Source organism: Arvicola amphibius, chromosome X (genome assembly GCF_903992535.2).
Source record: "Arvicola amphibius chromosome X, mArvAmp1.2, whole genome shotgun sequence".
Lineage (NCBI taxonomy): Eukaryota > Metazoa > Chordata > Mammalia > Rodentia > Cricetidae > Arvicola > Arvicola amphibius.
The window spans coordinates 111,934,218-111,961,495 of record NC_052065.1 but is presented as its reverse complement, the minus strand read 5'-3'; the positions used below and the strand labels follow the sequence as shown (position 1 = coordinate 111,961,495).

General features: G+C 40.4%; 1 protein-coding gene across 2 annotated transcripts in view; it reads left to right on the top strand.

Annotated features, from left to right (window-relative positions):
• Positions 1–27,278, top strand: part of Dock11 (dedicator of cytokinesis 11) — a 190,370-nt gene that overhangs the window by 143,906 nt on the left and 19,186 nt on the right. For both annotated transcript variants that reach the window (XM_038316459.2, XM_038316458.2), the window contains 6 exons: positions 279–416; positions 4,067–4,249; positions 8,345–8,458; positions 10,579–10,794; positions 10,878–10,935; positions 16,084–16,190. In XM_038316459.2, the coding sequence (XP_038172387.1) occupies positions 279–416; positions 4,067–4,249; positions 8,345–8,458; positions 10,579–10,794; positions 10,878–10,935; positions 16,084–16,190 (816 nt within the window). The remainder of the gene's footprint in view (positions 1–278; positions 417–4,066; positions 4,250–8,344; positions 8,459–10,578; positions 10,795–10,877; positions 10,936–16,083; positions 16,191–27,278) is intronic.

Genomic DNA, 27,278 nt, shown 5'->3' with positions numbered 1-27,278 from the left:
TCCCAAGTGCTGGGATTAAAGGTATGTGCCAACTCTCCCAGCTTAAGAGTTTCAATATTCTAGATGTAGTTTATATAGTATTTCAAGATTTCCAATGTATTTGAAGATCCCATGAATATTCTTAGCTAAGATACTCAAAATAGTCTAAAAATCTTCCAAAGGTCAAACAGCATATTCATAAGCAGATATTGGTCATGCAGTAAAATTAGTTCTCTTGTATGTGGGCAAGAGGGATAAACTAAATGCTTCTATAAACTTTTGTTTTTCATGTTTTGTAGAGCCAACTTTTAAATAATGATGGACACAACCCATTAATGAAAAAAGTATTTGATATTCATCTTGCTTTTCTTAAAAATGGACAATCTGAAGTATCACTCAAGCATGTCTTTGCCTCACTGAGATCTTTCATCAGTAAGGTAAGACCAACTTTAACCTGCTAGGAGCTCACGGGAAGATAGAGGAATGGGAATCACTGTGATGACATACACAAACAACCATTAACTACCACTGCCTTTGAACATACAAGCACCGCATAGCAAAATCTATATTGAGGACCTGGCAAAGAATCCTCTAAAATCAAAACGTGCTTTTGCTTTTACCATTGTACCATTACATTTTCAGTAGGCTTTTCCCAATAGTCTTCATCTCCCTCTGGATCTTCTTTTCTCTCTCAAGATTCAACCGGGGGCACTACATTCCCAGCCCCAATGTCATTTATAATAACCAGCTTTGCCAGTTTTTCTTTGTCTTGTTTATCATATGATAAGGACTAACACCATCTACTGCACTAATGAAGCACCAGTCTTGTTTTTTTTTTTTTAAAAAAAATTGTGCATAAGCACTTTGATAATCAAAATTAACTTTTAGAACTCTGGGATCTTGCATAATAACTTGCCAATGAATAAGTTCTACCTTTTATTGTATGTAAAATAAATTAGGTAAATGTGAAGCTTTAAAATTTTTTTCATTCTTTAATATGCTTTAAGAGTAAAGGAAGCTATGGAAAAGTGAGTTCTATGCAAGCATGAAAGGATAAATGAGTGGAAATACATTTAGAAATAATTCATTTAATAGGTACTAGTTAGGTAGTTATTGCTTATAATCCTGAGGGCTTACTGTACAATAGATAAAAAATATACACATAAAGATACGTACATGCACACACATATGTACATTAACAAATGTCATCATGATATGAAGTTTGTACAGAGAATCCCGAGGGCTTACTGTGTAATAGATAAAAACACACATAAAGATGCCTATGCACACACATACAAGTATATCAACAAATGCTATCATGGTATGAAATTGGTACCGAGAACTGGGTGTTCCCAGGAGAAGATCAAAATGCTGTAGCTTAGCAAAAGTTTCTCTTCAGGCAGGAGTACTGTGGAGGGTTTTTAGTGTGGATTCAGGAGATAAAACTGAAAGTAAAAATGACAAGTAGGAAAGTGTGTAGTCAGTCATCGTAAGAGCTAGGCTTCATCTTTTAAGAATCAAATAGGCACGGAAAGGTTTTAAGCAGGGAACTAGCACGATTCGCTATGTATTAAGAGAACATCAGTGTGGCCAGGGAAGAGTAAACCTCTTGAAAAAAGTATAGGAAATGTATCAGGTGGGAGGCAGAGGCAGGCAGATGTCTTTGAATTCAGGGGCAGCCTAGTTTACATAGCAAGTTCCAGGCTAGCCAGAGCTGCATACTAAAACATGGATGGACAAAAGAAAGAAGGGAGGAACAGAAGAACAGAGATTGGTGATAGTACCTGGAAAAGTCACTGGTGCGTGGATATGGCGGTAGGATATATATGAAAGAGAATTATTGGACTTGATCACCAGTTCACCAATAAAATGGTGGGACAAATTATAATTAAGATAAAAAATAGTGAATACTGTTTTGTATTGAATTTAAGTTGCCTCTGTAACATGGAAATACATGGATTTAGACAGAGCTCTGGGTTGGAGTTATCTCTGTTCATTTGTATTTAGTGAGCACAGTCTCAAGTGCTGGACTAGCTGCTGGAGATAGGATTATGGAGATACAAAATGAGAATACTCTCCAACCTAAGGCTTTTCAGTCTTAGGGATGGGGCAGAGAGCGAAAATGAACAACAGAACAATTTGTAATTATGTTCAGTTCTAGGGTAGAAACAAGCAAAATGCCTTAGCATCTTGTATTAGCATTAATACAAATGCTCCTTAACTTATGATGGGGCAACAGTCCAATTAACCCCCTTTAAGTGGAAAATCGTTTGAGTTCAAACGGCCTTCAGCAGAATTTATTGAATATCCTGCTTCAGCAGCCTAGCACACTGAAAGCGTTTGTTGTTTTCCCTCATGATCCCATGGGTGTATGGGGGCTGCGGCTTGCTGCCACCACCCAGGAATATGAATTTCATTCTTCATGTTGTACCCAGGAAGAGAACAGAGCTCAGAATTTGACATTAAAATTTCTACTCAGCACATACTGCTTTAGCCCCACTGTAATTTTTTTAAATTCTTCATTTGACCATCATAATTTGGGGACCGCCTCAAGCTGATATACCTCACCTAGTAAGATGTTAGGTATGTAAAAGGCCCAGCCAGCCACACAAACGGTTCAAGGAAGAACATCCTAGGAAGTACATGTGTTTGCCAAAGTACATCAAGAAGGAGTCTGTGATATTTCAGAACATAAAGGGCTAGTATAACTGGAGCATGGTCGGGGGACAATCAGCATATAAGGGAACACCCCAGAATGGCTGAATTTTCCCCTGGAACAATATAGACGAAAAGCCAGTATCAGAGGAGAAGAAGCTAACACAGAAAGGGTTGAAAGAGAACTCTGTAAACAAGAAAGACGAAACAGTGCCAGGGTAGCAAATAAAGGCAAGAGTGGAAGATGTCATGGAAGCAAAAGGGGGAAAAGAGCATCAGCAAACTCACGAGATGGAGTGGTCAAGTGAGAGGAAAGGGGCGCATCAGAGCTAGTGTGGAGGAAATTATTCTTAATTTTGGCCATTGCTCATGTCTCAAGTGCTGTGGGCAGACTTACTGTAGGGATTAACTGCACGTAGCTGTGCCCACTCTTAAATCTTTTTATACCAGGGAATCTTGTCTAGTAAGAGTTGATCTAATCCTGTGAAATTTTATGTGATTTCCAAATTTTCCCATCAGAAAGCATTTATTAAACGTCCATTGCCTGCCTAACACTGCACTTGCTACAAAGGCTTAAAAAAAAAGCCCACAGATAAATTCCTGAAATGTGGATTAAAATTCAAAGTTTCCAAGAAAGCATTTTGAGTGGGTGACACTGAAACTATAGAATCCCTGCGGAAATGGTCATTATGCATTCTGAAGCAGCTTGCTCGCCTCAACTTGCAAGCATAAAGAATTCTCATGAGCCCACCTTAGCTATACGGTTTATCGTCCACAAAGCAACAGGCTGAATGCATTCTCAAAGCAGCAGGCCTCTTGGGAGTTTTGAGAAGCTGGTGACCACTTGGGCACTCTTTTTCTATGACAAAATGTGTCTTAATTGGCACTGCTCATGGGGGAGAAAATGGACAGGCGTAGATGAGCACTTAACCTATCTCTATGTTGTTAAAAATAAAAAGATCAGCTCACTCCTAATGGCTTTCAGTTCTAATTTTTATCAGCACATGGAACATTAGAACACAGCGTTTAGATATAAAGCAAACACTACATAATGCAGACTGGTCTTCCCATTCTAAGACTCCGTTTTAGAGCCATCATGCATCGTTCATTTATTCAGTATGTCATTGAAACTCTGTCCCTCATATGTTTTGGGCTATCTTGGGCTCTTCTCAGATTGACAACATTTATTATTATGACAAATACCTATACGTTTTTGGAGTAACTACAGTGCTGACTTGACCTGTCCCGTCATTGCCATACGCTTGTCTCTATGGTAACAAGTTCAGACTATCCTGAGAACAGAGCTCTGACTAGTATTAATTTGTTATCCTCTAAAGCACCCGGCATAGTTTTAGGTGAGGCACAGTCGACACTTGATTACTGGTGGACTTTAATAGATTTTCAGGTTCTCATTTCTGTTTCCCTTGTTTAGTTTCCCTCAGCCTTTTTCAAAGGGAGAGTAAACATGTGCGCTGCATTTTGCTATGAGGTTTTAAAGTGCTGTACTTCAAAGATTAGCTCAACCCGGAATGAGGCATCTGCGCTTTTGTATCTTTTGATGAGGAACAACTTTGAGTATACCAAAAGGAAGACCTTCCTGAGGACACACTTGCAGGTGAGTAGCAATCAAAGCTTCTCTTGATGGTTTCTTCTTCAGTCGCTGGCCTCTATCAAAAACAACATCTATAGCTAGAAAGGTAGCTCACTTGGTAAAGTACATGTCCTGCAAGCAGGAGTACCTGAGTTTGAGCCCCAGAACCCACAGAAAAAAAGCTGGCCAGGTACTGGATTGATGGCTCAGTAGTTAAGAGCACTGGCTGTTTGCCCAGAGGATCTAGGTTTGGTTTCCAGCACCTACACGGTGGCTCACAATCCTCTGTCACTCCAGCCCAGGGGATTTGTTGTCGTCTTCTGCCCTCCTTGGGTACCAGGCATGTAAGTGGTGGTATACACAGGGACACAGACATACATGCAGGCAAAGTACCTGTATCACTCACACATTTTTTTTTTTTTTTTTTGGTTTTTCGAGACAGGGTTTCTCTGTGGCTTTGGAGCCTGTCCTGGAACTAGCTCTTGTAGACCAGGCTGGTCTCGAACTCACAGAGATCCACCTGCCTCTGCCTCCCGAGTGCTGGGATTAAAGGCGTGCGCCACCACCGCCCGGCTCACTCACACATTTATTAAAGCCAGGCATGTGGTATGCACTTGTAATCCTAAGACTGAGGAAGCGGGGACAGGCAAATCCCTGGGGCTCACTGAGCAACCAGGCTAACCTTACTTGACAAGTTCTAAGCCATGTTGCCCCCCAAAATTAAAATAGACAGCTTCTGAAGAATGGTGCCCAGCATTGACCTCTGATCTCCATACACAGACACACATATGCACCTACAAACATGTGCCCACTCCCACCTCATGCCCCACAAAGATCAACATCTACAGATACTTGAAAGGCCAAGGCAGGAAGATATTAACTTCAAGTCCTACCTTGTCTATAGAGTGAGGGCAGTGCCAGCCTGGGTAACATGAAGGACACTATCTCAAAACAAAAGGTGAACACAGGGCTGAGGCTCTAGCTCAGTGGCAGAGTGCTTGCCTGGCATGCACAAGACTCTGGGTTCCAGTCTCAGCACTGCAAAAGAAATCAATATCTGACTTTCCCTTCCTGTACTGTACTTCTCAGACCATGTGACCATCTTGAAATGTGACTGGTCCAGACTGACATGTGCTGAAAGTTCAAAGAATAAGTACATAAAAAAATAGAGCATCTAAGTTGTCTTACATTGTTTATATACTAAAATGATTTGTTGAGTTGGGGAGGTTATTAAAATACATCAAAATAAATTTGTCGAATTTGGGAGTTAATTAAAATACATCAAAGTAAATTTCAGATCAGTAAGATGGCTCAGTGCATAAAAGTGTTTGCTGCCAGGCCTGATGACCTGAGTTTGATCACCAAAACACACATGGCGAAATGAGAAAACAAGCCAAATCAGTTGTTCTCTGAACGTCACATGTGCGCGCGCGCGCACACACACACAAAGTAAATATGAGAAACAAAGTAAGTTTCACTTCCATCTCTTTTTTTTTTGTAGCTACATAGATATGAGACTCACATCCTCTTTCCCGTGGACAAGGCTACTCTAAAGTATAAGTTTGGAGTGTATGCTGCGGTTCAGATTCCATGGCAGTCTGCCCTGGAGCAGGCTGCTTGCTCAGCCTCGCTGGTGCTTCTGCTTATTCAAATATAAATTAGGAGAAGCTCTACCTCACAGAGTTTTTGTGAGGCTCAATTAAGATGACTAAGTAAGACGGTTAGATAATACACGGCAGGTGATACAGGTTGCTTTGCTTGTATCAGCAGAACCTTATTTAACAATGAAAAGACTGCCAAGCATGATGGCACACACCTAAAATCCAAACACACCGGAGACTAAGGCAGGAGGATTGCACGTTTGAGCCATCCTGGGCTACAGGACAAGACCCTGCCTCAAAAAGGAAAAATTAAAAAAAATTGACCTGGGGGTGCTAGCAGGCACCTGTATAGTCCCATTTACTTGAAAGGCCAAGGCAAGAGGATCACTTGAGTCCACAAGTTCAAGATCAATCTGGCTACCATGGCAAGACCCTATCTCAACAAATAATGGTTTAGTCTCAAGATTTTGTGGAAATCGCAGAACTTATAGAGATAACTATCTGTTTAACGCATAGCTCAACTACTATGTGCTGTGTGACCCTAGGCAAGTTGCTCAATCTGACTGAACCAGTTTGCTCATCTGTAAAATGAGGCCAAGTATTGGCCACCTTGCATGGTTCGTATGAGGATGACAAATGAAATACATAGAGCAGCTGGTACCATGCACAGCACAGAGAATACACTGTGCGGTAATTATTATTCCACATCTCCCCAGCGTTGTGATTATTTGCTGAAACAACTCAGAATTGAAGCCCAGCTGGGACTTCTTGGCTCAGTAGGCTACAGATAATATAGACAGTCTCTAGTTACAGATCTTCCTTGGTGTCCCATTAGAGCAATTTACTAGAGAAAAGGTTATTTATAGGGAAACAGCTATTGGCTGCTTTTTTGAAAATGCCATCAATAAAGTACAATTCTAATAGAAAATAATACGCCCTTAAAAATATGCTATAAAGGAGCTGGAGAGATGGCTCAGTGGTTAAAAACACTGGCTGCTTTTCCAAAGGACCCAGGTTCAATTCCCAGCACCTGCATGGCAGCTCATAACGGCATATAACTCCAGTTCCAGAGGATCTGATGCCCTCATACAGACACACATGTAGGCAAAATACCAATGCAAATGAAATATTTAAAAATATTTTTAAAAAAGAACAACACATAAGCCGGGCGGTGGTGGCGCACGCCTTTAATCCCAGCACTCGGGAGGCAGAGGCAGGCGGATCTCTGTGAGTTCGAGACCAGTCTGGTCTACAATCTACAAGAGCTAGTTCCAGGACAGGCTCCAAAGCTACAGAGAAACCCTGTCTTGAAAAAAAAAAAAAGAACAACACATGTAAAAACCCTGACATAAGAGTCCCGTCTGCCTTGCAGGAGGACATCCTCCAAGAAAACAAGTCTCAAGTCTAGAGAGAGATGGTTGCAAACTAGAGACAGCCAGCACTAGCTGTCAGCCCTTTACTGTTTGCTTTTGTGTGAAGTCCGTTGAATACCTACCACCCCTAAAATATGGCTTTGATTAATTTACCAGGGTGCCTGAAATTTTCTATTAGAGTCCACTCTCTGGCCCTGCTATCAGCTCTGTCAGTGCTTCATTTAATTTAGATGAGTTAATAAATATTAAGACTTAGAACAGCATCTAGAATACAGAATGTGCTCAGTGAAGAGTTAACTACAGGCTAGAGAAATGGCCCAGTGCCTAAAAGTGTTTGCTATCAAGCCTGATAGCCAGAATCTGATACCTGGGCCCTTCGTGGTAGAAGGCGAAAAATAAATCCCACAAGTTGTCTTCTGATCCATACATGCATGCTGTGGCATCGCACACCCCCACACGCAAGGAAGCAAATAAAATAGAATAAGCAAATGTAAGAAAAATGTAAAGCCTTAACTAGCCACTAAAGTCAGAATTTGGATGTCAGGCACTTTGACTCCAGAGCCTGCGCTTATAGTCATCACTGTCTTCTTGGATTGAGAGGAAAGCATCGAGCCGCTAACGTCTGAGCAGGACTTATTTTGACATTCACACGAGGTTGTAGACTAGTGCATCATATAAACTAGACAAGTAATACAGAGTGAGAAACTGTCAAAGAGAAAGGTCGGTTACGCCCAAACTCATCCTAACCACCAGTGTGCGAGCACATTCAGAGGGAGGACCTGATTGCCACCATTGTATCAGGTGTGTGGTGGAGAATCTCTATTTCTCTGTCCTTTTCGTCACTATTTTTAAAGACCGGGTTTCACCATATAATTCTGGCGCCCTGAAACTCACAGAGATCCTATTGTTGCCTCTGCCTCTACACCTCTCTGCCTCTGCCTTACAAACAAACACCACAACCCATGACTTTGCAAAATCTTTCAAAGGAGCATTTGAAAGCTGGGAATGGTAGCAAAAGTCTGCAGGAAGACAAAGAAGTTAGATGCTAGCCTGGACACAGTGTAATGATTCCCCTTGCCACTTCCCAAAGCAGGATTTTAAAAAAAAAATTTGAAAAAAAAAACAACCTTTATTTCTTCCCACAGATAATAATTGCTGTAAGTCAGCTGATAGCTGATGTTGCGCTAAGTGGAGGATCAAGATTTCAGGAGTCTTTATTCATTATCAATAATTTTGCAAACAGCGACAGACCTATGAAGGTACGGAGTAAACTGAAGCCACTTTGGCCGGGATTGTGAGTCACTGGTAAAGTGTGTGCTTACCTTGTACGGTGAATGCCCTGGGTTTGATCCCCAACACCAAAATAACGAATAAGAACCCCTTTACCTAACAAAGGGAGTTTATACCACAGAACCGCCATGGAATTCACAGTTATTGTTAGTGTGGAAGGTATAGGCTGTGAGCTTTATGAGCTGCTGGCTTTTACATGCCGCCGGCTTTCTAGCAGGTATATTCGGCATTAACTGAGTAGATTAAGCAAATGAGCATCTGGTAGTAATCGAATCTGTGTCATTTTCTCTGCTTGACTTCTAAACTTACTCAGAAGATACAAGTATTTTTCTTTCTTAACAATCGTTACCATTTGTAATACTGGCTAATTAAATCCTGTGATTGAAATGTAAGAAAAATCTCCGAATGGCTAACAGATCCACTGACAGTGGAGGAGAAATGGCACAAAAGGGTTTCATTGTTTGTCAGTTCTGTGACATTCGAAAGTTATGGTAACTGATTGTGTGGCTTTCTGGAACAATCCAAAGCTGTCATTCTTCAGCACCAGTTCGTCAGAATCAGATCTAAGATTCTGACCACCATGGCTCTTTCACGCATGCCTAAAAACTAGAGCAGTGTAAAAATGCATCTCTTGTTGGCTTGCCTGGAGGACAGGTCCTGATATCCTCCCAGGGAGAGAAATTATCCTCATTCTTGGGAAAGGTCATACTCTAGTCTATTTGACAATACTGTATAAAATCTGAAAAAAAATTGAAAACTCTTAGTCACAACATACTTGATGCTTGGGACGTGTAGAATCTGTGTACCAAAAACCCATTCCCATAGGAATGCTGCTTACAGGGAGGAAAACACGGAGCTGTGCCAGCTGCTCACAGGCTGGGAAAGTTTGCTTCTCAAGCAGCGATGCTGGTTTCTCAGGGGATCAGTGTACAGTCCAACCAATCCCATGAGCACAGAAGCAATGTATACTATTTCAGCTATTTTACTCACGCTCCAATAATTCATGCCCCTCCCAGTTGTTACCATGCTCAGTGCCATATTATACAGGTAGCTAGTGACATTTTCCAAGTGAGTAGGGCTGATGTTGGTTCTCCTTGAGAAGAACTATCTCCTTTGCTTTCCCTTGATTCATTGATGCATTCATTTGTGAATGACTTAGTTGCATCTGCTAAGGCCACAATTACCAACAAACCCTGGTCAATTAAGGTAAGCCTTTCCTTCAGGAAGTAGAGTTTCTGTTAATAAGCAGAAAGGGCTAAGATGCATGTTTATTAATTATTGTACTAATTATTTTTAAACCAGACAGAAAGGCAGAACCGTATATTATATTCATATTAAGTCCCATCACCATGTACTTGCCCCATCCCTGTCTTGAGGTCAGAAACACTTTCAGAGTTGAATCTCTCTGGAGTGTGATGTAACTCACAACCTCTCATTTGTGGGAATGGAAAATTGGCAGCAGGGTTTTCACTGAGGTGTGCATTATAGTTGGTGGGCAAGATGGGCACACTTAGCAGTATGGAAAATTGCCTGTCAAGCACTAGTTCTGGAGCCAGATCACCTGGATAGAAGTTCTGTCTCCATGACTTACCAACCAGAGCACATTGGCTGAGCCTCTCAACTGCTGTGCCTCGCTTTTCCCGTTGGTAGAAGTGCATGGAAAGACTCCTTAATATATAGGATTCTTATAGAAATTAAAACATATAATGTATCCATATCTTAGTACCTGGTACCGATGTGCTGTCAATAACTGTCAGTTACTGTTATAAGTAAACCATAAACATCCAGCATATACATTGCAGGAGCCAGCACCTAAAGCCAGATAGTGTGGCTCCAAAGGTCATGTTTTTTGTGTGCTTTAAGTATATTGCCCTCAAGTTCAAAAGCCTTTGAAGCCTAGCTGGTTACATATATTTTAAAATAACTAATTAAAGCCCCTTTAAACTTGCCACATCCAATGCAGTACCATGAACAGTTAACAAGGAATAGAAACCATAGTATGTTCCCCAGAATTGGATGATCATGCTTAGACCTTATTGATAAAGGCTGCTAAATATATGGGTTTTGTTTTGTTTTGTTTGGAAATTAGGCAACTGCTTTTCCCACAGAAGTCAAAGATTTGACCAAGAGGATCCGAACTGTTCTTATGGCCACTGCCCAAATGAAGGAGCATGAGAAAGACCCGGAAATGCTGATTGACCTCCAGTATAGCTTAGCTAAATCTTATGCCAGCACACCAGAGCTGAGAAAAACCTGGCTCGACAGCATGGCCAAAATTCATATAAAAAATGGAGATTTTTCTGAGGTGACTACTTAAAATCGTGTTCCCCTGGGACTCCTCAAACTCCTTTGAACACGCTCTGACACTTGTTTGTCATCTGTTTCCAGGCTGCAATGTGCTATGTCCATGTCGCGGCTCTCGTTGCAGAATTTCTTCACCGAAAGAGTAAGACCTTCCTGTTTTGAGATGGGAGGACTCTCAGCTGGCAAAATAATTTTTATCTTTGCAGCTTCCAATTGTGAATGGACTAGAATGGGGCTTTTTGAAATATGTTTACCTTCAGCCTTATTCAGTGTTGAACAGACGTTGTTATCAAAGAAAGCTGGATTGCTCATTTTTGGCTTCGGTTTCTGTAGGAGGTTACAGGAATAAGTTAAATAGTACATGGCTGGGCCTGATGCCCAGTGTTTATTTCCCAAGACTATCTCCCTGGATGACTGCCACAAATTAAATTCTTCTTAGGGCTCATGAGAAGCTCTGCGTAATACAGGCAGATCACTTTGTTACCCCTCCTCATCTTTCACCAACAGCTGTCCCTGGACTAGGTATCTAGAGCCATTTTTATGCAGGGACACCTAATGGGCGTCAGGCCCTCGGAGGACATCAATGGCTCTGCATTCCTCATTCAAGATTTTCAGTTCAGGGACCGGCCTCCGTGCTTCTCTGTCCCAAATAATATTGCTGCGTGTTATAGCTACTCGGATAGCAAAACAACTGAGTAAGGTTTAAAAGTTAACTTGCAGTGGCAATTGCAATCAAGACATCTGCTATGTATCACAGTGCTTAAGCTGCTGCTTCCTTCAAGCCAGTCAACCAAATAACACGAGGGCAAAACGAAAGCAGCTTAAGGGAGTCCTGTTACTCAGGCTTTGACTATGAGGACACAGCCTTGTTTTTTAACTACGGAATTTCTGTGTTTTTCATTTCACATCTAAGGTTCAGTGTTCCATTGCCTCCTGTAAAATAATGGCCATTGGGGAGATTCTTCCCAAACGTGACGATAAAGATTAAATTATGCATTCCTTTCATTTAAATTTGGGGCCGGGGTAGGATCGCATGTAGCCCAAGCAGGCCTCAAACTTGCTATGTAGCCAAGGATGACCTTGGACGACTTCTCTTGCCTCTTGCTCCCAAGTGCTGGTATTACAGGCATGCACCACCATACCCACCCAGTTCATGCAGCATTGGGTATCAAACCCAGAGCTGTGTGAATGTTGAGAAAGCAAGCATACTACCATCTGAGCAATATCGCTAGCATTTTACTTGTATTTTAAATTAATATTTTGATACTGTAATAGTTCTGAATGATCTAGGTTTTCAAACTGGTATACTCAGCTAGGGATTATAGGGCTCTGTAATCCAACACACTGAGACTAAGGCAGGAAGACAGCCAAAACCCCAAGGTAGCCTGAACTACATGGTGAGTTCCAAATCAGGGTGGATTACAGAGTATGAACCTGAAATAAAATTCCAGACTCATTAAGAATTATTAAGAATCAACTCTATAGATTTTGAAAATAGGTAATTATATTAGAAATTCTTCCTGAGAATCTTGTTTTACTCACAAGTACAAAGACTTTAAATTAAACAAAAATTAAGAATGATTTACTTTTAAAAAAAACCAAAAAATTAATGTATTCCATTTTTCTCCTTTTAGTGCATATATTTCTTTCATTTTTTTTTCTTTTTTTCTGGTTCTAGGAATTGGTCAGATGGCTACAGGCATGGTTAGCATGTACTCTGGCACCAAGCTATACACCCAGTCTCTACGAGTAGTTCTAAACTGGAGAAAGAATTTATGAAAATCAGACTCATTTCATCTTTTTAAAATTATAACACTGATGTGTTTGTCAAGTTACCCTAAAAACAAAACTTGGCGTCATGCACCCACAATCCCCAATCCATTGACATAAAGACCTTAAACACAGTACTGTGACTTTAAATGCTTTCTGAAGAAACTGGCTACTGGCTAGCCCCGCTTTCTAATTAGCATTGAAGTGAGGGGTCCAGGCCCATCAAGAACATACCCTTCAGATTTTGAAAATAGGTAACTATATTAGAAACTCTTCCCAAGAACCTTGTTTTGTTCACAGGTACAAAAACCTTCAGTCTAAGTAAAAGCAAGAATGACTTATTTCCATTAGCTCATCCTAAACTTTAGAAAGACCGTTTTTTTTTTTTTTTGCTCTAGTTGTTTAAACATTAAGCAGCTACCTTCATCACCAATCTGACCTGTCTTAACAAGTGGATGCGGCCCAAACTTGTCACTGAAGTGTTTCATAATACCCTTAAGGTACTTACTAATCCTTCATTAAAATCAAAGAGCTGAGGAGGAAAAGTGATGGTTTTGAGTTTAAACAAAGAGATGTTAAATTTGAATGCTGCTCATATATTTATTTATGGGTGCTGTCTATATGGGTGCTGGAAAATTTTACTTCCTTAAACTAGAGAATCTTATTCTAAAAGAGTAGCAGTAGTAGAAACTCCTCAGGGTTTTTCCCACCTCAGCTTCAGTGAATCAAAAAAAAATCTCCAAAACAGCTTCTTTCTTCAATTAGCTGCTTAAACTATGAGAAGGATATCAAGATAGATGGCTAACCTAAAACAGTTAAGTGCACTATAAAAATATTCTTAATCAAGATGGACTAAAATGCTGCCTAGCTGACACATTGGAAGCATGTAGACTTTTTTTTAATAATTAAGTTTGTTCTCCCTGGCAGTTTCCTGGCCCCAAGGGATAGCCACTATCCATTGTGAGAACTCTGCAACCCAGCACTATTAGAAAAGTCGAGAAAAGACCCCAATATTTAAGCAAAATATGCTTTAAATATTATTCAGTGGGGACCATGAAGATCCTCTAGAGTTCTTTATTTTTGATTAATTGTCCATTGATACGGAAGATAAAAGGCGTGTTTACATTGTAAATCCCTGACAGGTGTCTAGCACAAATGTCTAAACACTGTACTTGTAGCTTGTTTCCCCTCCCCCTTTCTCTCCCTCCCTCTGGGATGGAAATCAGGGTGGCATACGTAGGACACAAGTCCTCCATTGTTGAGTTATGCCCTCAGCTGGCCCTTAAGCCATTTCTGTTGAAGTGAACTACAAAAAAATATTCTTAACCGCAATGGAATAGAACGCCAATTAGCTGATACATTGGAAGCAAATGTTCTATCATTTAGACTTTTTAAAAATAAAAACAAAGTTTGTTCTATCCAGTTGTTTCCTGGCCCCCAGGTTATCTGCATAAGTGAAAGACCACTGCTGGAACCTTCCATTCCTTGTTTCAGGCACTGAAGTGCCAGGAAAGGGGGGGAGAAGGAAGCCAGGAATGGTGGCTCATGCCTGTAATTACAGCATTCAGGAATGGGAAGATTAGAAGTTTGAGGCCAGCCTGGGCCACATAGGGAGTCCTGGCTACAGGGGAGACCTTGTCTCATTCTTGCCGCTCCCTGAGAAAAAAGAACAAAAGAAAAGAAAATGAAAGTGGAAGGAGGGTACAGTTGACCCTGACCCCACCCCAGCCTCCCTACCCCACCCTCAAACAGCCAGGTTTCCACTTGCTCTTTGTACCAGAGGCACCTTATAGACAGATTCTCATGCCCTTCTCTTTAGCCAAGTCAAGTGGAAACAGTGACAATGGGGGCTTTGTTGTTACTCTTTCTTGTCCCCAAATATAACCTTCAAGATAAGTCAGACTGTCTTTCATTTTGTCTGAGAACCTCAGCATTTCTGGATCTCCCTCTCTAAGAGACTTTGGCATTCTTCGCTCTTTTCCTGAGAGAGGGCACAACTCTTTCCCCCAGGGAAGACAAGAGTCAAGTCTTTTGCATTCTTGAACCACCACATAGCATCCTCTTTAAGCAAAGCTTCAGGCGTTTGGATTCCCTCGGAAGCCCATAAGATGTAGTGTCCTTCTCCATAGCATCTCTTCTCATTCCTTATAGGGTAATGCCGCTTCCATTCCCAAGTCTTTGTTCTCAGTGTCATATAGCTAAAATGCCACAAAGCATTTCCTTGTTTCTCTGTAGACATCCCCCTTTCTGCTCTCACCTCAGGTCTTACCACTTACTCTTCTGGCTGGCACTCATATTTCATTAAAAATTGGCACTACTACCCCCTCCTCCAAAATCCTACCCACTCTTTTCGTGGGATCATTTGAACTCCAACTGGTTGTACCTACCTGGACTGGTTCCATCTTTAGAATGGCACGTGGGCATATGAAAGCAGTAGCTATGAAACATTAAGATCAAGAATCCAAGTCAAAGCTAGGTGGAGTGTACCTCACCCATAATCTCAGCACTTGGGAGGCAGAGATAGGAAGACGGATGTAAGCTTGATATTAGGTGCATCTAAAGTGCGCCTCGTTTGTTCTCCTCTAAATCACAAGCTCCCAGAAAACCCAGGCTCTAGGAAGACCACATATCTCTCTCCATCTGTCTTCTCACTCCACAACAACAATTGGGGCCATAGTTGTAAAAAGTTGTTTTCAGGTGGAGTTTACTCCCCGCTTCCCAGGGCTCCAGCTGACAGCAGTTGTTTAAGTCTATCTTGAGAAATCGGCTTTAAGACATTGATGGGCTTATTTGGCAATAATAATGCATTCAGTCCTTTTTACATGCTAGGCTCTTTTCCAAACATGTGTTCATGTAATTCTCACAAGCTAACCTTTATTATTATTATTGTTATAGTAGTGGTGGTTGATGATGATGAAGAAACCTTATAAATATTAGGGAAACAAACATTCAAATTCCCACAGTGAAGCAGTGGTAGTGTCAGGTCTGTCTAACTTTCCAATCTATGGGGTTTTTTCATGCTTCAGTCTCCCCAAGGATGTTTTCTCTCTGCCATGTGTTTCACTTCCTGCCTGTTATATAAATCCTAGGACAGTCTCTTCCAATAACCGACTGACTTCCCTTTCCAACTCTCAGTGAAATTTAAACACTAGAGATGATTACCAGAGGTCATTCAGTTGTTACTCCCAAAGTGTTTGCCTTCTTGTCTAGATGATAGACAAAACGTACAAATGATGAGTATTTTTATATTATTTTTATGCTAGGAAATCTTCTACACTAGCTATTGAAGATGGTGTACCAAAAGCACAGCTTACAATAAATTAGGGCCCTTTGGGGGCAGGAAGAAGAGTGATAATATTTATGAGTAATGCATGAAATTATTTTTATGGCTGAAATTTGTTCTTATGACTTTGACCCAAAGTCATTTGTGTTATAAAAATAGTGTATCCTTTTAAGGGTGTCTGTCATTTACCAAACATTTTTTGTAGTAAATATGCTCCCTTTCTGATTTTCCACACAGAATTATTCCCTAGTGGCTGTTCAGCCTTCAAGAAAATTACTCCCAATATAGATGAAGAAGGAGCCATGAAAGAAGACGCTGGAATGATGGATGTTCATTACAGTGAAGTAAGATCTCAGGCCTGCATTGTTTGTTGTTTATAGAAATTTCCCATTTCAGGATTGATTTGTATTAAAAGTTACTAGATCTGATTTAACTTCAAAAGTGACTAAGAATTGGTGAACTTTAAGTCATAAAACTTCCTAAGCAAAGGAATTCCTTTGGACAGGGTAGAATCTTGTCTCTGCAACTCTCCCCCTTGTCTTGTTTTAAAAGGCAACATTTAAAGGACTGTAAAGATGACTTAGCAGTTAGCAGCATTTGTTGATCTTTCTGGGGACCCAGGTTTGATTCCCAGCACTCACATGGTGATTCATAACCACCTGTAATTCCAGTTTCAGGGGATCTGATACCCTCTTCTGGTCTTCTTGGACACCAGGCACTCATATAGGATACATAAATACATGCAGCAAGACACCCGTAAGATAAAATAGATAGAACTAATTTTAAAATGCAGTATCTGTGACAAGAACCCATCCGGCATATGAAAAAGGATTCCACAGACCTAGAGTTAACATTGTCTTCTAATTCAAATAGGCAAAACATATGTAACAAAGTAGTACAAATGGAAATATCCGGCTCCCTGCTTCAGATGAATAGAAAACAGCTTTAGTTGTCCATCAGTGAAGATCTATTAAGCAGTAACATAGGAGCAAGTCTATAGACTTGCTAATAGAAGGGCTATAACATGATGAACTATGATCTCCAAGTTCTACTCTGGAGATCGTCATTGAAATAGTAAAAGTACGTGCCTTGTGGAGTCAGAGGTGTAAAGCAAGGGCGGTTAACATGTTGTGACATGAGAGGTGGGTTACAGGAGGCTGGATAGGGACTGGAGGCAGAGTCCGGGAGAAGGCCAGTCTAATTAATTGTCCATGTGTGGGACTATTATGGCATAAGCCAGAATAGCAAAAGATCCAGGTTAGACATGTAGCTCAGTTGGCAGAGTACTTGCCTTGCATGCATAAGTCCTGAGTTTGATACTCAGCTTCACATAAACTCATTAGGATGGTGAACACCTATACTTCAGTACTTGGAAGGCAGAAGAAGCAGGAGGATCAGAAGTTTAATTTCAAGCCCACCTTAAGTTGCATAGAGTATGGGAGGCCAGCCTGAGCTACATGAAACCCTGCCAAAAAAAAAAACCACCAAAAAAACAAAACAACAACAACAACAACAACAAAAAAACAACAAAACTTAGGAAATACCATTAGGAATGGAAGAAGAAAAAATGCTGCTTAGGAGAGGTTAGGGAATTGTGGGGAAATGATAGCTGCTTTTTGCAGGAAAAGTGATGAGTACTTATTTTTTAATTATATATTTACATGGAAGATGCATGCAAACAATAATTAAATAATGCAATGAGTAAATAATATTGTACTTATACACCAGCAACCATCTTTAAAAGCGTTATATAATTGAACTATCCAATTTGGATGCTAGAGGATAAGAGAAGAGGGGAGTGGCTATCATTATCATGATAGGTACACATGACAATGTTGCAAAGTAACTGTCCTCCATGAGGAAATAAAAATATTTTAAAATGAAAGGTATTGCTTATAAAATAAAATTCCAAATGCCAAGCTTTTTTGTTTGTTTTGTTTTGTTTCAAGACAGGATTTCCCTGTATAGCTTTGGAGCCTGTCCTGGAATTCACTCTGTAGACCAGGCTGGCCTTAAACTCACAGAGATCTGCCTGCCTCTGCCTCCTGAGTGCTGGGATTAAAGGCGTGTGCCACCACCACCTGGCTATTTATGTATATATTTTAAGAAGTTTCTACTGGATTAGGTTTCAGTATACAACCCTCAAATGGCCCTTGGTTTTAGCTGTCCCTCCCCATATCCCTCCATTAGCCCCCTTCCTTCCCCATCCTTCTTGATCCTCCTATTTCAGTAACCCCCATCCATTCATAAATCCATAACTACTCTATTTCCCCTTCCTAAAGTGATCCAATTCTACCCCTAGTCTCGTACTCTATACATAATCTCTGTGGTTATGTGGGTTGTAGCCTGCTTATCACTCTTAACAGCTAATACAACAAACAAGCAAACAGATGTCATATTTGTCTTTTGGGGTTTGGATTACTGATGAGTGCTATTTTAGAAAAAAAGTAGAACTTGAAGTGAAAGGTTATCAAAATGGAAGTAATCAAACTGCTTGAAATGCAGAATTGGGTTGGAAATAAACATCTGGAAGATATAACAGCAAGTGAAGACCCAAGCAACACAGACAGAAAATGGGCAGCAGTTCACGAAGGCTGGAAGCACGAGCAAAGGAAAGAAACACACAGAAGCAGAGACTGAAGTAGTGTACCATCCCATAAAATTCTATTTTTATAGCAGTCGCACTGAGCCTGGCATGGCAGCAAATGCTTTAATCCCAATTCTTAGAAGGCAGAGGGAGAAAGGCTCTCAAGTTCTAGGCTACCCTGAGCAGCAGAAGGAGATTATGCCTCCAAAGATAAATTGTAGGAAGTATGCCAGGCACTGTGGCTCAGACCTGTAATCCAAGTACTCGGAGGACTGAGGCAGGAATATAGCCATGAGAACCATCTAGGGTACTTAGTTCCTGAATAGCCTGGCAACAGAACAAGACTCTGTCTCAAGGGGGAAAAGGGGAAGGAGAAGAGAGGAAACAATTTCCATTTTCTCTATCTGAGGCTTCAATGTCCCTTAGAATTTTGGTTTTTTAGTATGTGGCAACAGAGTCAAACATTTCACAAGATACATACATACATATATATTCTTTAGCTTCCAAATGGCAGCATCAAGTTACTCTAAGAAATGGCCCCGTAAACATATTTTTTTGGAGTTTTTTGCAATAACCTATATATGCTTTTATTTGATTATAAGTTATAGTTTGTCTGGGCTCATGTAGTAGGGCTTCCTCCTCACACTCTCACCTTTGGAAAAGGTGACATTGATTTAGAAGTCACATTAAAACAAGCCATATTTGGCAGTACACATCTATTATCCCAGTAGTCTGCAGGGAGAGGAAAGAAGATAGTTGTGGGTTCCCGGTCAGCCTAGGCTATAAAGCAAGACCTTCTCTTACAAAAACACAGCTAAATTCTGGGGCTGGAGAGATCATTCGATGGGTGTTTGCTACACAGACAGGGTGTTTGCGACACAGACATAAGGACTGGATAAGTTAGCTTAGAGCCCTAGCACCAAGAGGAAAAGTGGGTGCATCTCCTTGTAGCTGTAACCACTGGCACTGGCTGAGACAGACAGATCCCTAGAGCTTGCTGGCCTGACAGGCTAGCCAAAAGCTGTTAGTGCCATGTTTCATAAGAGACCTCATATCAAGGTGTTAGGGCTGAGAGTGATACAACATGACATTGTGTATGCTCCTCTGTTCTCTGAATTCACATATGCACATGCAAACACATACACACACACACACACACACACACACACACACACACACACAGAGAGAGAGAGAGAGAGAGAGAGCGAGAGAGAGAGAGCGAGAGAGAGAGAGAGAGAATTACACTGAAGTGAAAACCAAAGTAGTTCTCCATTTAGTCCTGTCTTTAAGTGTGTGAGTTAAACTACTAATATGAATCTCATTTTTCTAAATTTATTTCTGTATTGATTTTTTTTATTTTTCTTAAAAATTTCTGCCTCCTTCCCGCCTCCCATTTACCTCCCTCTCCCCCTCCGCTCCCCCTCTCTCTCCAGTCCAAAGAGCAGTAAGGGTTCCCTGCCCTGTGGGAAGTCCAAGTTCCTCCCCGCTCCATCCAGGTCTAGGAAGGTGAGCATCCAAACAGGCTAGCCCCCTCAAAGCCAGTATGTGTAGTAGGATCAATATCCGGTGCCATTGTCCTTGGCTTCTCAGCAGCCCTCATTGTCTGCCGTGTTCAGGGAGTCCGGTTTCATCCCGTGCGTTTTCAATCCCAGTCCAGCTGGCCTTGGTGAGCTCCGATTAGATCAGCCCCACCATCTTGGTGCGTGGGAGCACCCCTCGCAGTCCTGACTTCCTTGCTCATGTTCTCCCTCCTTCTGCTCCTCATTTGGACCTTGGGAGCTCAATCCGGTGCACCAATGTGTGGCTCTGTCTCTATCTCCATCCATCGCCAGATGACGGTTCTTACTCACAATAGTGTTTTCTGTTTCCATCCATTTGTATGCAAAATTCAAGATGTCATTGTTTTTTTATCACTGAGTAGTACTCTAATATGTATATATTCCACAGTTTCTTCATCCATTCTTCCACTGAAGGGCATCTAGGTTGTTTCCAGGTTCTGGCTATTATAAATAATGCTACTATGAACATAGTTGAACAAATGCTTTTGTAATATGAGAGGGCATCTCTTGGGTAAATTCCCAAGAGTGGAATTGCTGGGTCCTGGGGTAGGTTGAACCCGAATTTCCTGAGAAACCGCCACACTGATTTCCAAAGTGGTTGCACAAGTTTGCAATCCCACCAGCAATGGATGAGTGTACCCCTTACCCCACAACCTCTTCAGCAAAGGCTATCATTGGTGTTTTTGATTTTAGCCAATCTGACAGGTGTAAGATGGTATCTCAAAGTTGTTTTGATTTGCATTTCCCTGATCGCTAAGGAGGTTGAGCATGACCTTAAGTGTCTTTTGGCCATTTGAACTTCTTCTGTTGAGAATTCTCTGTTCAGTTCAGTGCCCCATTTTTTAATTGGGTTAATTAGTATTTTAAAGTCTAATCTCTTGAGTTCCTTATATATTTTGAAGATCAGACCTTTGTCTGTTGCGAAGTTGGTGAAGACCTTTTATAGAACATATAATATAGCACATGTTAAGAGAATGGTTTGATGAATTTTGACAATTATATACACCAATGTAGTCTACGGCCAGAAATAAGAAATAGAACATATACTTTCCTGCAGATAAAGTTCTCTTATGCTCCTTAAAAGCATTCTCTGGTCTGGAGGGATAGCTCATGCCTGTAATCACAGCCAGCCCTCTGAGGTCTGAAGCAGGGGGACTGACATAAGTTTGAGGCTGCCCTGGGCTATAAAGTAAGTTCCAGTCCTGTCTGGACTGTAGGATGAAACTCCAAAAGAGCTTCTCTTTGCCACTGACATATGATTCCCATCATCATAGATTAGCTTTCATGTCATTAAAGTGAAATTATTGAGCTGGAGAGACAGGTCCATGGTTAAGAGCCCTGGCTGCTCTTCCAGAGGACACAGGTTTAATTTGTTGCCAGCACCCACATGGTGGCTCAAAACCTTCTGTGACTCCAATCCTAGATGATCTAAAGTCCTCTTCTGACCTTGACATGCATGGGGCATGCACGTGGTACACAGACTTACATGTAAGCAAAATGCCCATTTACATAAAATATAAATAAACAAACCCTGTTTAAAATAATACAGAAAAATGGAACTATTCAGTGTGTATCCTTGTGGGTGTATGCGTGTGCTCCTTTCCTTGGTTTAATTTGAGACTCCTCCATGATGTAGAGTATATTGAAAGTTTGTTTTAATTACTAAATAATATTCTACCATAATGATAATTTATTGACACATTTTCCAGTTGATAAACATTGAATTGTTTTCAGTTTAAAGATGTTCTTCTTTTGTTGACACATGTCCTCATTGCTCTTCAGTAATACTCGAAAGCCAAGCAGAATATCCAGATCGAATTTACGCGTAGCGTTTTAAAGGGATTCCAAAGTGTTTCTCAAAGTAGTTAAACCATTTTCGGTGAATGACTTTCTCCATATCTTCATTAATATCTGATGTTCCTAGTCTTTTTAAACCATTAATTATATTAGGCATGAATTAGTATCTGTCACATCATGACTTTTTATTACACATCTCTAATGCACATTTTCATGTTTCCCCTGACCTCTTGTGTATCTTCCCTGTTGACATGTCTTCTAGCTATTAAAAGTGGCACTGTCTATTCTTATGACTGATTTGGGGGAATCCTTTTTATATCCTGACCTTTAACTTTTTATAGCATATGCGTGTCTATTGGTGTTTATTTACTAGTCTTGGCTTTTCTATTTCATTTTCTTAATTTAATTCAGTTAAATAGAAAGGTTTTTTTTTCTTTTTGGAGGCATGATCTCACTCCAGGATGGTCTTCCTGCCTCAACCTTTCAATTGCTAGGATTTCAGGTGCATACCACTATTTGTGCCAGGAACTGTGTGTGTGTGTGTGTGTGTGTGTGTGTGTGTGTGTGTAAAGTCTAACTTTAAGTTTTTAATGATTTTTCTTTCTATCTCTGGTTTTAAAATGTCTTTACCTCAAGATTATGATAGCATTAATCCTCTGTTTTCTTCTAGAAACTTTGTCTCTGAGTTTTATTTTGATCTATAATCTATCTAAAGTATGTTTTGAACTTGGAATAAGATAGCAGTCAAAGTTGAAGGGAGGGGTTTATTTTTTTAAGTGCCGGAATTTGAACTCATGACCTTGCCCATGCTAGGCTGGCTCCCACCCAGGCCTATAGTTCACTTTTTATAGACATAGCTTAAGCAGTCCATGTTGTTTAGAGAAAAATAGAAGATTCCTTTAGCGTCCTTGAATTACTTTGGCACATTGGTCAAAACCTCACCTCTTTACATATATGGTCTATTTCTAGTCCCTGTCTCTACCACTCAGCTAGTTGTACAAATTAATGTCAATATCATACTTTTTTCTTTTCTTTTTAATTAATATAGCAATCATTCCCCTTTTCTTTTTCCTCCCTCCATAGAACCTCTTTCATATCTCCCCCGCTCCCTGTACTCCCTCTCAACTTCATGGCCTCTTTTTAGTCAATTATTATTGTTATATACATAGATGCACAAGAATACATTAATGTAACCTGCTGACTCTGTTCAGAGTTGTGTGTATGTCTGTGTGCTTAGTTCTGACCATTTAGGATTGGATAACCAATTAGGGAGCTCATCCCTGGAGAAGACTGATTCTCCCTTTCAGCAGGCATTAATTAGTCCTAAGTTGGGATGGAGCCCTATGAGATTTCCTCCATTCATATTTGGGATTTCCATTTGTCCAGTTCTTCCTTAGGCAGTCATGTTGCTGCGCTTTCATGGGTGCAGTTTCACTGTCGTAGCTGGAAGACACAATCACACAGTAGACGTCTTGATCCTCTGGCTCTTACAGTCTTTCTGCCCCCTCTTCCTTGATGTTTCCAGAGCCTTGGGTATAGTTGTATCACTTGGGGCTGAATACCCCACCATCACTCATTCTTTGCCAGTTGTGGCTTTCTGGAATAGTGTATCTATTACAAAAATAAGCTTCTTTGATGAGGGATGGTAGCTACATCCCTCAGTTTGAGCTGGAGTACAGGGGCCATACTTTTTTTTATTACCATGGCTTTATAAGACGTTGTAAGCTCAGGGAGTGTTAGATCTCTAACTTTATTCTTTCTCGGTGTTTTTTTAAACAGTGCTGTAGAATTTGAATTGCCGTATAAAATGTATAGGCATGTTTTCTCAAAAATGACCTTTTGGAAATTGAAGGTGTGGCTGGAATGTTAAATTTATGTTACTATATAGAGACTAGAGCAGGTAACAACACTATGACACCCAATCAGTAAGCATTTAGGCTATTTCTAATTTATCTCAGCAATATTTTGCAGTTTTCGGGGCAAATTTTTGTTGTTAGATTTATTATCAGATATTATAACGCTGTATCAGGTGCTTTAATGCTGTCATAAGTACTACTGCTTCCTTTTTATGCTTTTGCTTTTTATGAGGGGTTGGGAAGAATTGAACCCAGGACCTCACACATACTAGGCAAGTGTTGAGCTATATCCTTTTCACTTCTTAAGATAGGATCCCACTTACATAAACTTCCATTGAAATCACTCTGGAGTTCAGAAAGACCTTAAACTTCTAAGGCTTGTTTCTTATTCTTCTGAGAAGCTGGAATTATAGGCCTTCATTTACTAGACATTGTTCTATTTTATTATCCAATATGTATTGTTGCTAGTATATAGAAATCTCATTGGCGTTCTGTTTTCTTTTTTTTGTTTTTTTTTTTTTTTGTTTTTTGTTTTTTTTTTTTTTTTGGTTTTTCGAGACAGGGTTTCTCTGTAGCTTTGGAGCCTGTCCTGGAACTAGCTCTTGTAGACCAGGCTGGCCTCGAACTCACAGAGATCCGCCTACCTCTGCCTCCCAAGTGCTGGGATTAAAGGCGTGCGCCACCACCGCCCGGCTGGCGTTCTGTTTTCTAACTGACGGAATTTGCCTGTCAGCTTTACTATAATCATCTGCGTATCCTCTATGATTTAGGACATATGCACTCATGCCATCTACACAGAAGCACAATTTTACTTTTGTCAGTCTGCATGCCTTTTCCCTTTTGATTGTCATATTTCACTAGCTCAGACGTCTAGGGTGGTGCTGAGAAGAAATGGTAAGAGTGTACATCTTTGCCTTGTTCCCAGGTTGAGAATAACAGTGTTTGGCCTTCAGTGTGTAGTGGATTTTCTTTGAGATCAAGAAACGTCCCTTCTATTCATTTCCATCCAGAGTTCTTTTTTACTATCATGAACAGATGCTTATTTTTAAAAATATATATATATATATATTTTAAAGATTTATTTTTAATATTTTTGTGATTATAATATATTTACATCACTTCCCTCTTTTCTTTCCTCTCTTCAAACCTTCCCATGTTCCCCCCACTCTTTTTCAAATTCATGGCCTCATTTCTTTTCCTTGTTGTTATGTGTGTGTATTTCTAAATGCATATATAATCCATTCAAGTTGTATAATGTTACTTGTATATGTCAGATTAAATACCTTTTTCTGCACTTGTTAATCTATTGGGCTGTGTAGTGGTATATCCCTTATCTTTTTTATCATTATTAGACAACTATCACTTTCTGAAACAAACACCATTAGTTTGTAACTGAGTTTTTGGTATTTTGAGACAGGATCTCACTGTGTAGCTGTGGCTGGACTGAAACTTGCCATGTAGAGCAGGCTGGCTTTGAACTCACAGAGATTGATCTGCCTCTGCCTCCTGAGCTCTAAGATTCGAGGTATGTGCCACCATGCCCAGCCTGCTGAAATTGTCAATATAGCCATTGAATGTTACCATGCTAACCATAGTAACATACTTAGCCAAGTAGTCACATTGATAATGAGTTACAAAAGAAGGCAGTCAATGAAATAAGGTCGTTGCCATCTTTAAAGAATCACAGTTTATTTGGAATATCAGTTACTACTTAGACAGTGTACAAATACTGTAGAACTATAAATATGTATACCATTGATTGGTAGCGTGGGGAACAAAGTCTTTGTACCTAGTCTTTTTTATCTGGACCAGGAAAAACATCTAGAAGGTTAGTACCTAAGCTATTCAAAGAGGGGCTTGAAGGGTAGAGGGTTTTTCAGGAGAATTGCTAGTAAGCCTTCCTGTTATTGGAGCTCTTGGCTTGTTGAATAAAGAATTATAGAAGCACTAACCGTATCATGCTAGCCATGTATGCCACATGAAGGAGCTTGCCCCATGTTCTGTGGGTGATGGCATGTTTTCAGACTCTCAGTGGCATGATCAGAACCTTGTGATGTATCCATAGAGGATGTATTGGGAAGTGCCAAGGCTGGAGTAAGGAAGATCAGTTAGGGAAAAAAAGTAGTGAAGTCTTAAGCCTTAGCAGTAAATGCTGAAATAGAGGGAAAGGGTTATGTTTGAGAAATACTGAGAAAGTGAACGTGGCAGGGGCTAAAATGGTTCGAAATGGATTTGTCTAAAAGCTATTTCAACAGCCAATTGCTATAACATAACACCATAGACTAGATAGATGATTAATAGCAGAAATGAATTTCTCAGAGTTCTAAAGAATGAGAAGTCCAAAATCAGAGCACCATCGGGTAATGTGTCCAGGGAGGGCAAATTTCCCAGTTTGTAGATGACCCCTGCTTGCTGTGCCCTTACATGGCAGAAGGTATTTTCCCGTGGTGTTTTCCATGCAGTGTCTTGTAAGGTTGTCAGCCATATTGGCTTGAGGACTCACTTTGTATCCATATATTCAACTTAATCAATTGTATCTATAACAATCTTTCCCCAAATCAGGTCACGTTCTGAGGCAGCTTCCCATTTAGGGGAATACAGTTCAACACATAACAGAATAAAGTCAAAACTGCACCTAATTTTCCAGCTAAGAATTCATAGATTATCGCCACCTGCTACATATAAATAAGAGCTAGACAATGAGTTTTGTTGTCTAAGAGACAAATAGACCATTTTGCCAATCAGTTCCCTAGATTCGAAGGAAAACACATTCCTAAAACTTGTAATAGCTTGAGAAGTTGTCACATTCTATTAAGACTAATGTTCTATGCAAATATAGTTTAGAAAGAAAAGTAATGGACATGCACAAGCTTAGTGAAATTTACCTTGTTAGGCATATATACATTCTCTACTTAGTTACATATTTTTATTAAAACATAATACATATATGAGATTCATTATGATACTTCTTTTTTTTTTTTTTTTTTTTTTTTTTGGTTTTTCGAGACAGGGTTTCTCTGCAGCTTTTTTAGAGTCTGTCCTGGAACTAGCTCTTGTAGACCAGGCTGGTCTCGAACTCACAGAGATCCGCCTGCCTCTGCCTCCCGAGTGCTGGGATTAAAGGCGTGCGCCACCACCGCCCGGCCTTCATTATACTTCTATGCATGCATACAGCACTCATTGATGATAGCCAACTGCCCTTCTACCTTCACCTCCCACCCTGTCCCACCCCGGCATGCTCTCCATCCCCAGTAAATCACTCTTCGACTTTCAGGTCAACTTAGTCCATAATTTGGAACAACCAAAAGATTCAATTCAACATGATGTTATCAGCAAGTAAAGCCTCTATTTTCACTTAAACAAAACATTTAAAAATATATAATTTACTGTTGCCATTGGTTTCATATTTTAGTAATTGTTTTGGTTTTGCAGTACTCAGCATTTGATTCAGAAAATCCTGTTCTGCAGCTCTGTATGTGCTGGCACATGCCGGTAATCCCAGCATTCAGTGAGACTGAAGTAGAAAGCTCACCAGTTGGAGGACAGACAGCCTGGGCTTCATAGCTAGGTCCTGTTTCCAAAGGCAGAAGTGGAGTGGGGAAAGATGTGGTCTTACAAATATACTTCTGGGCA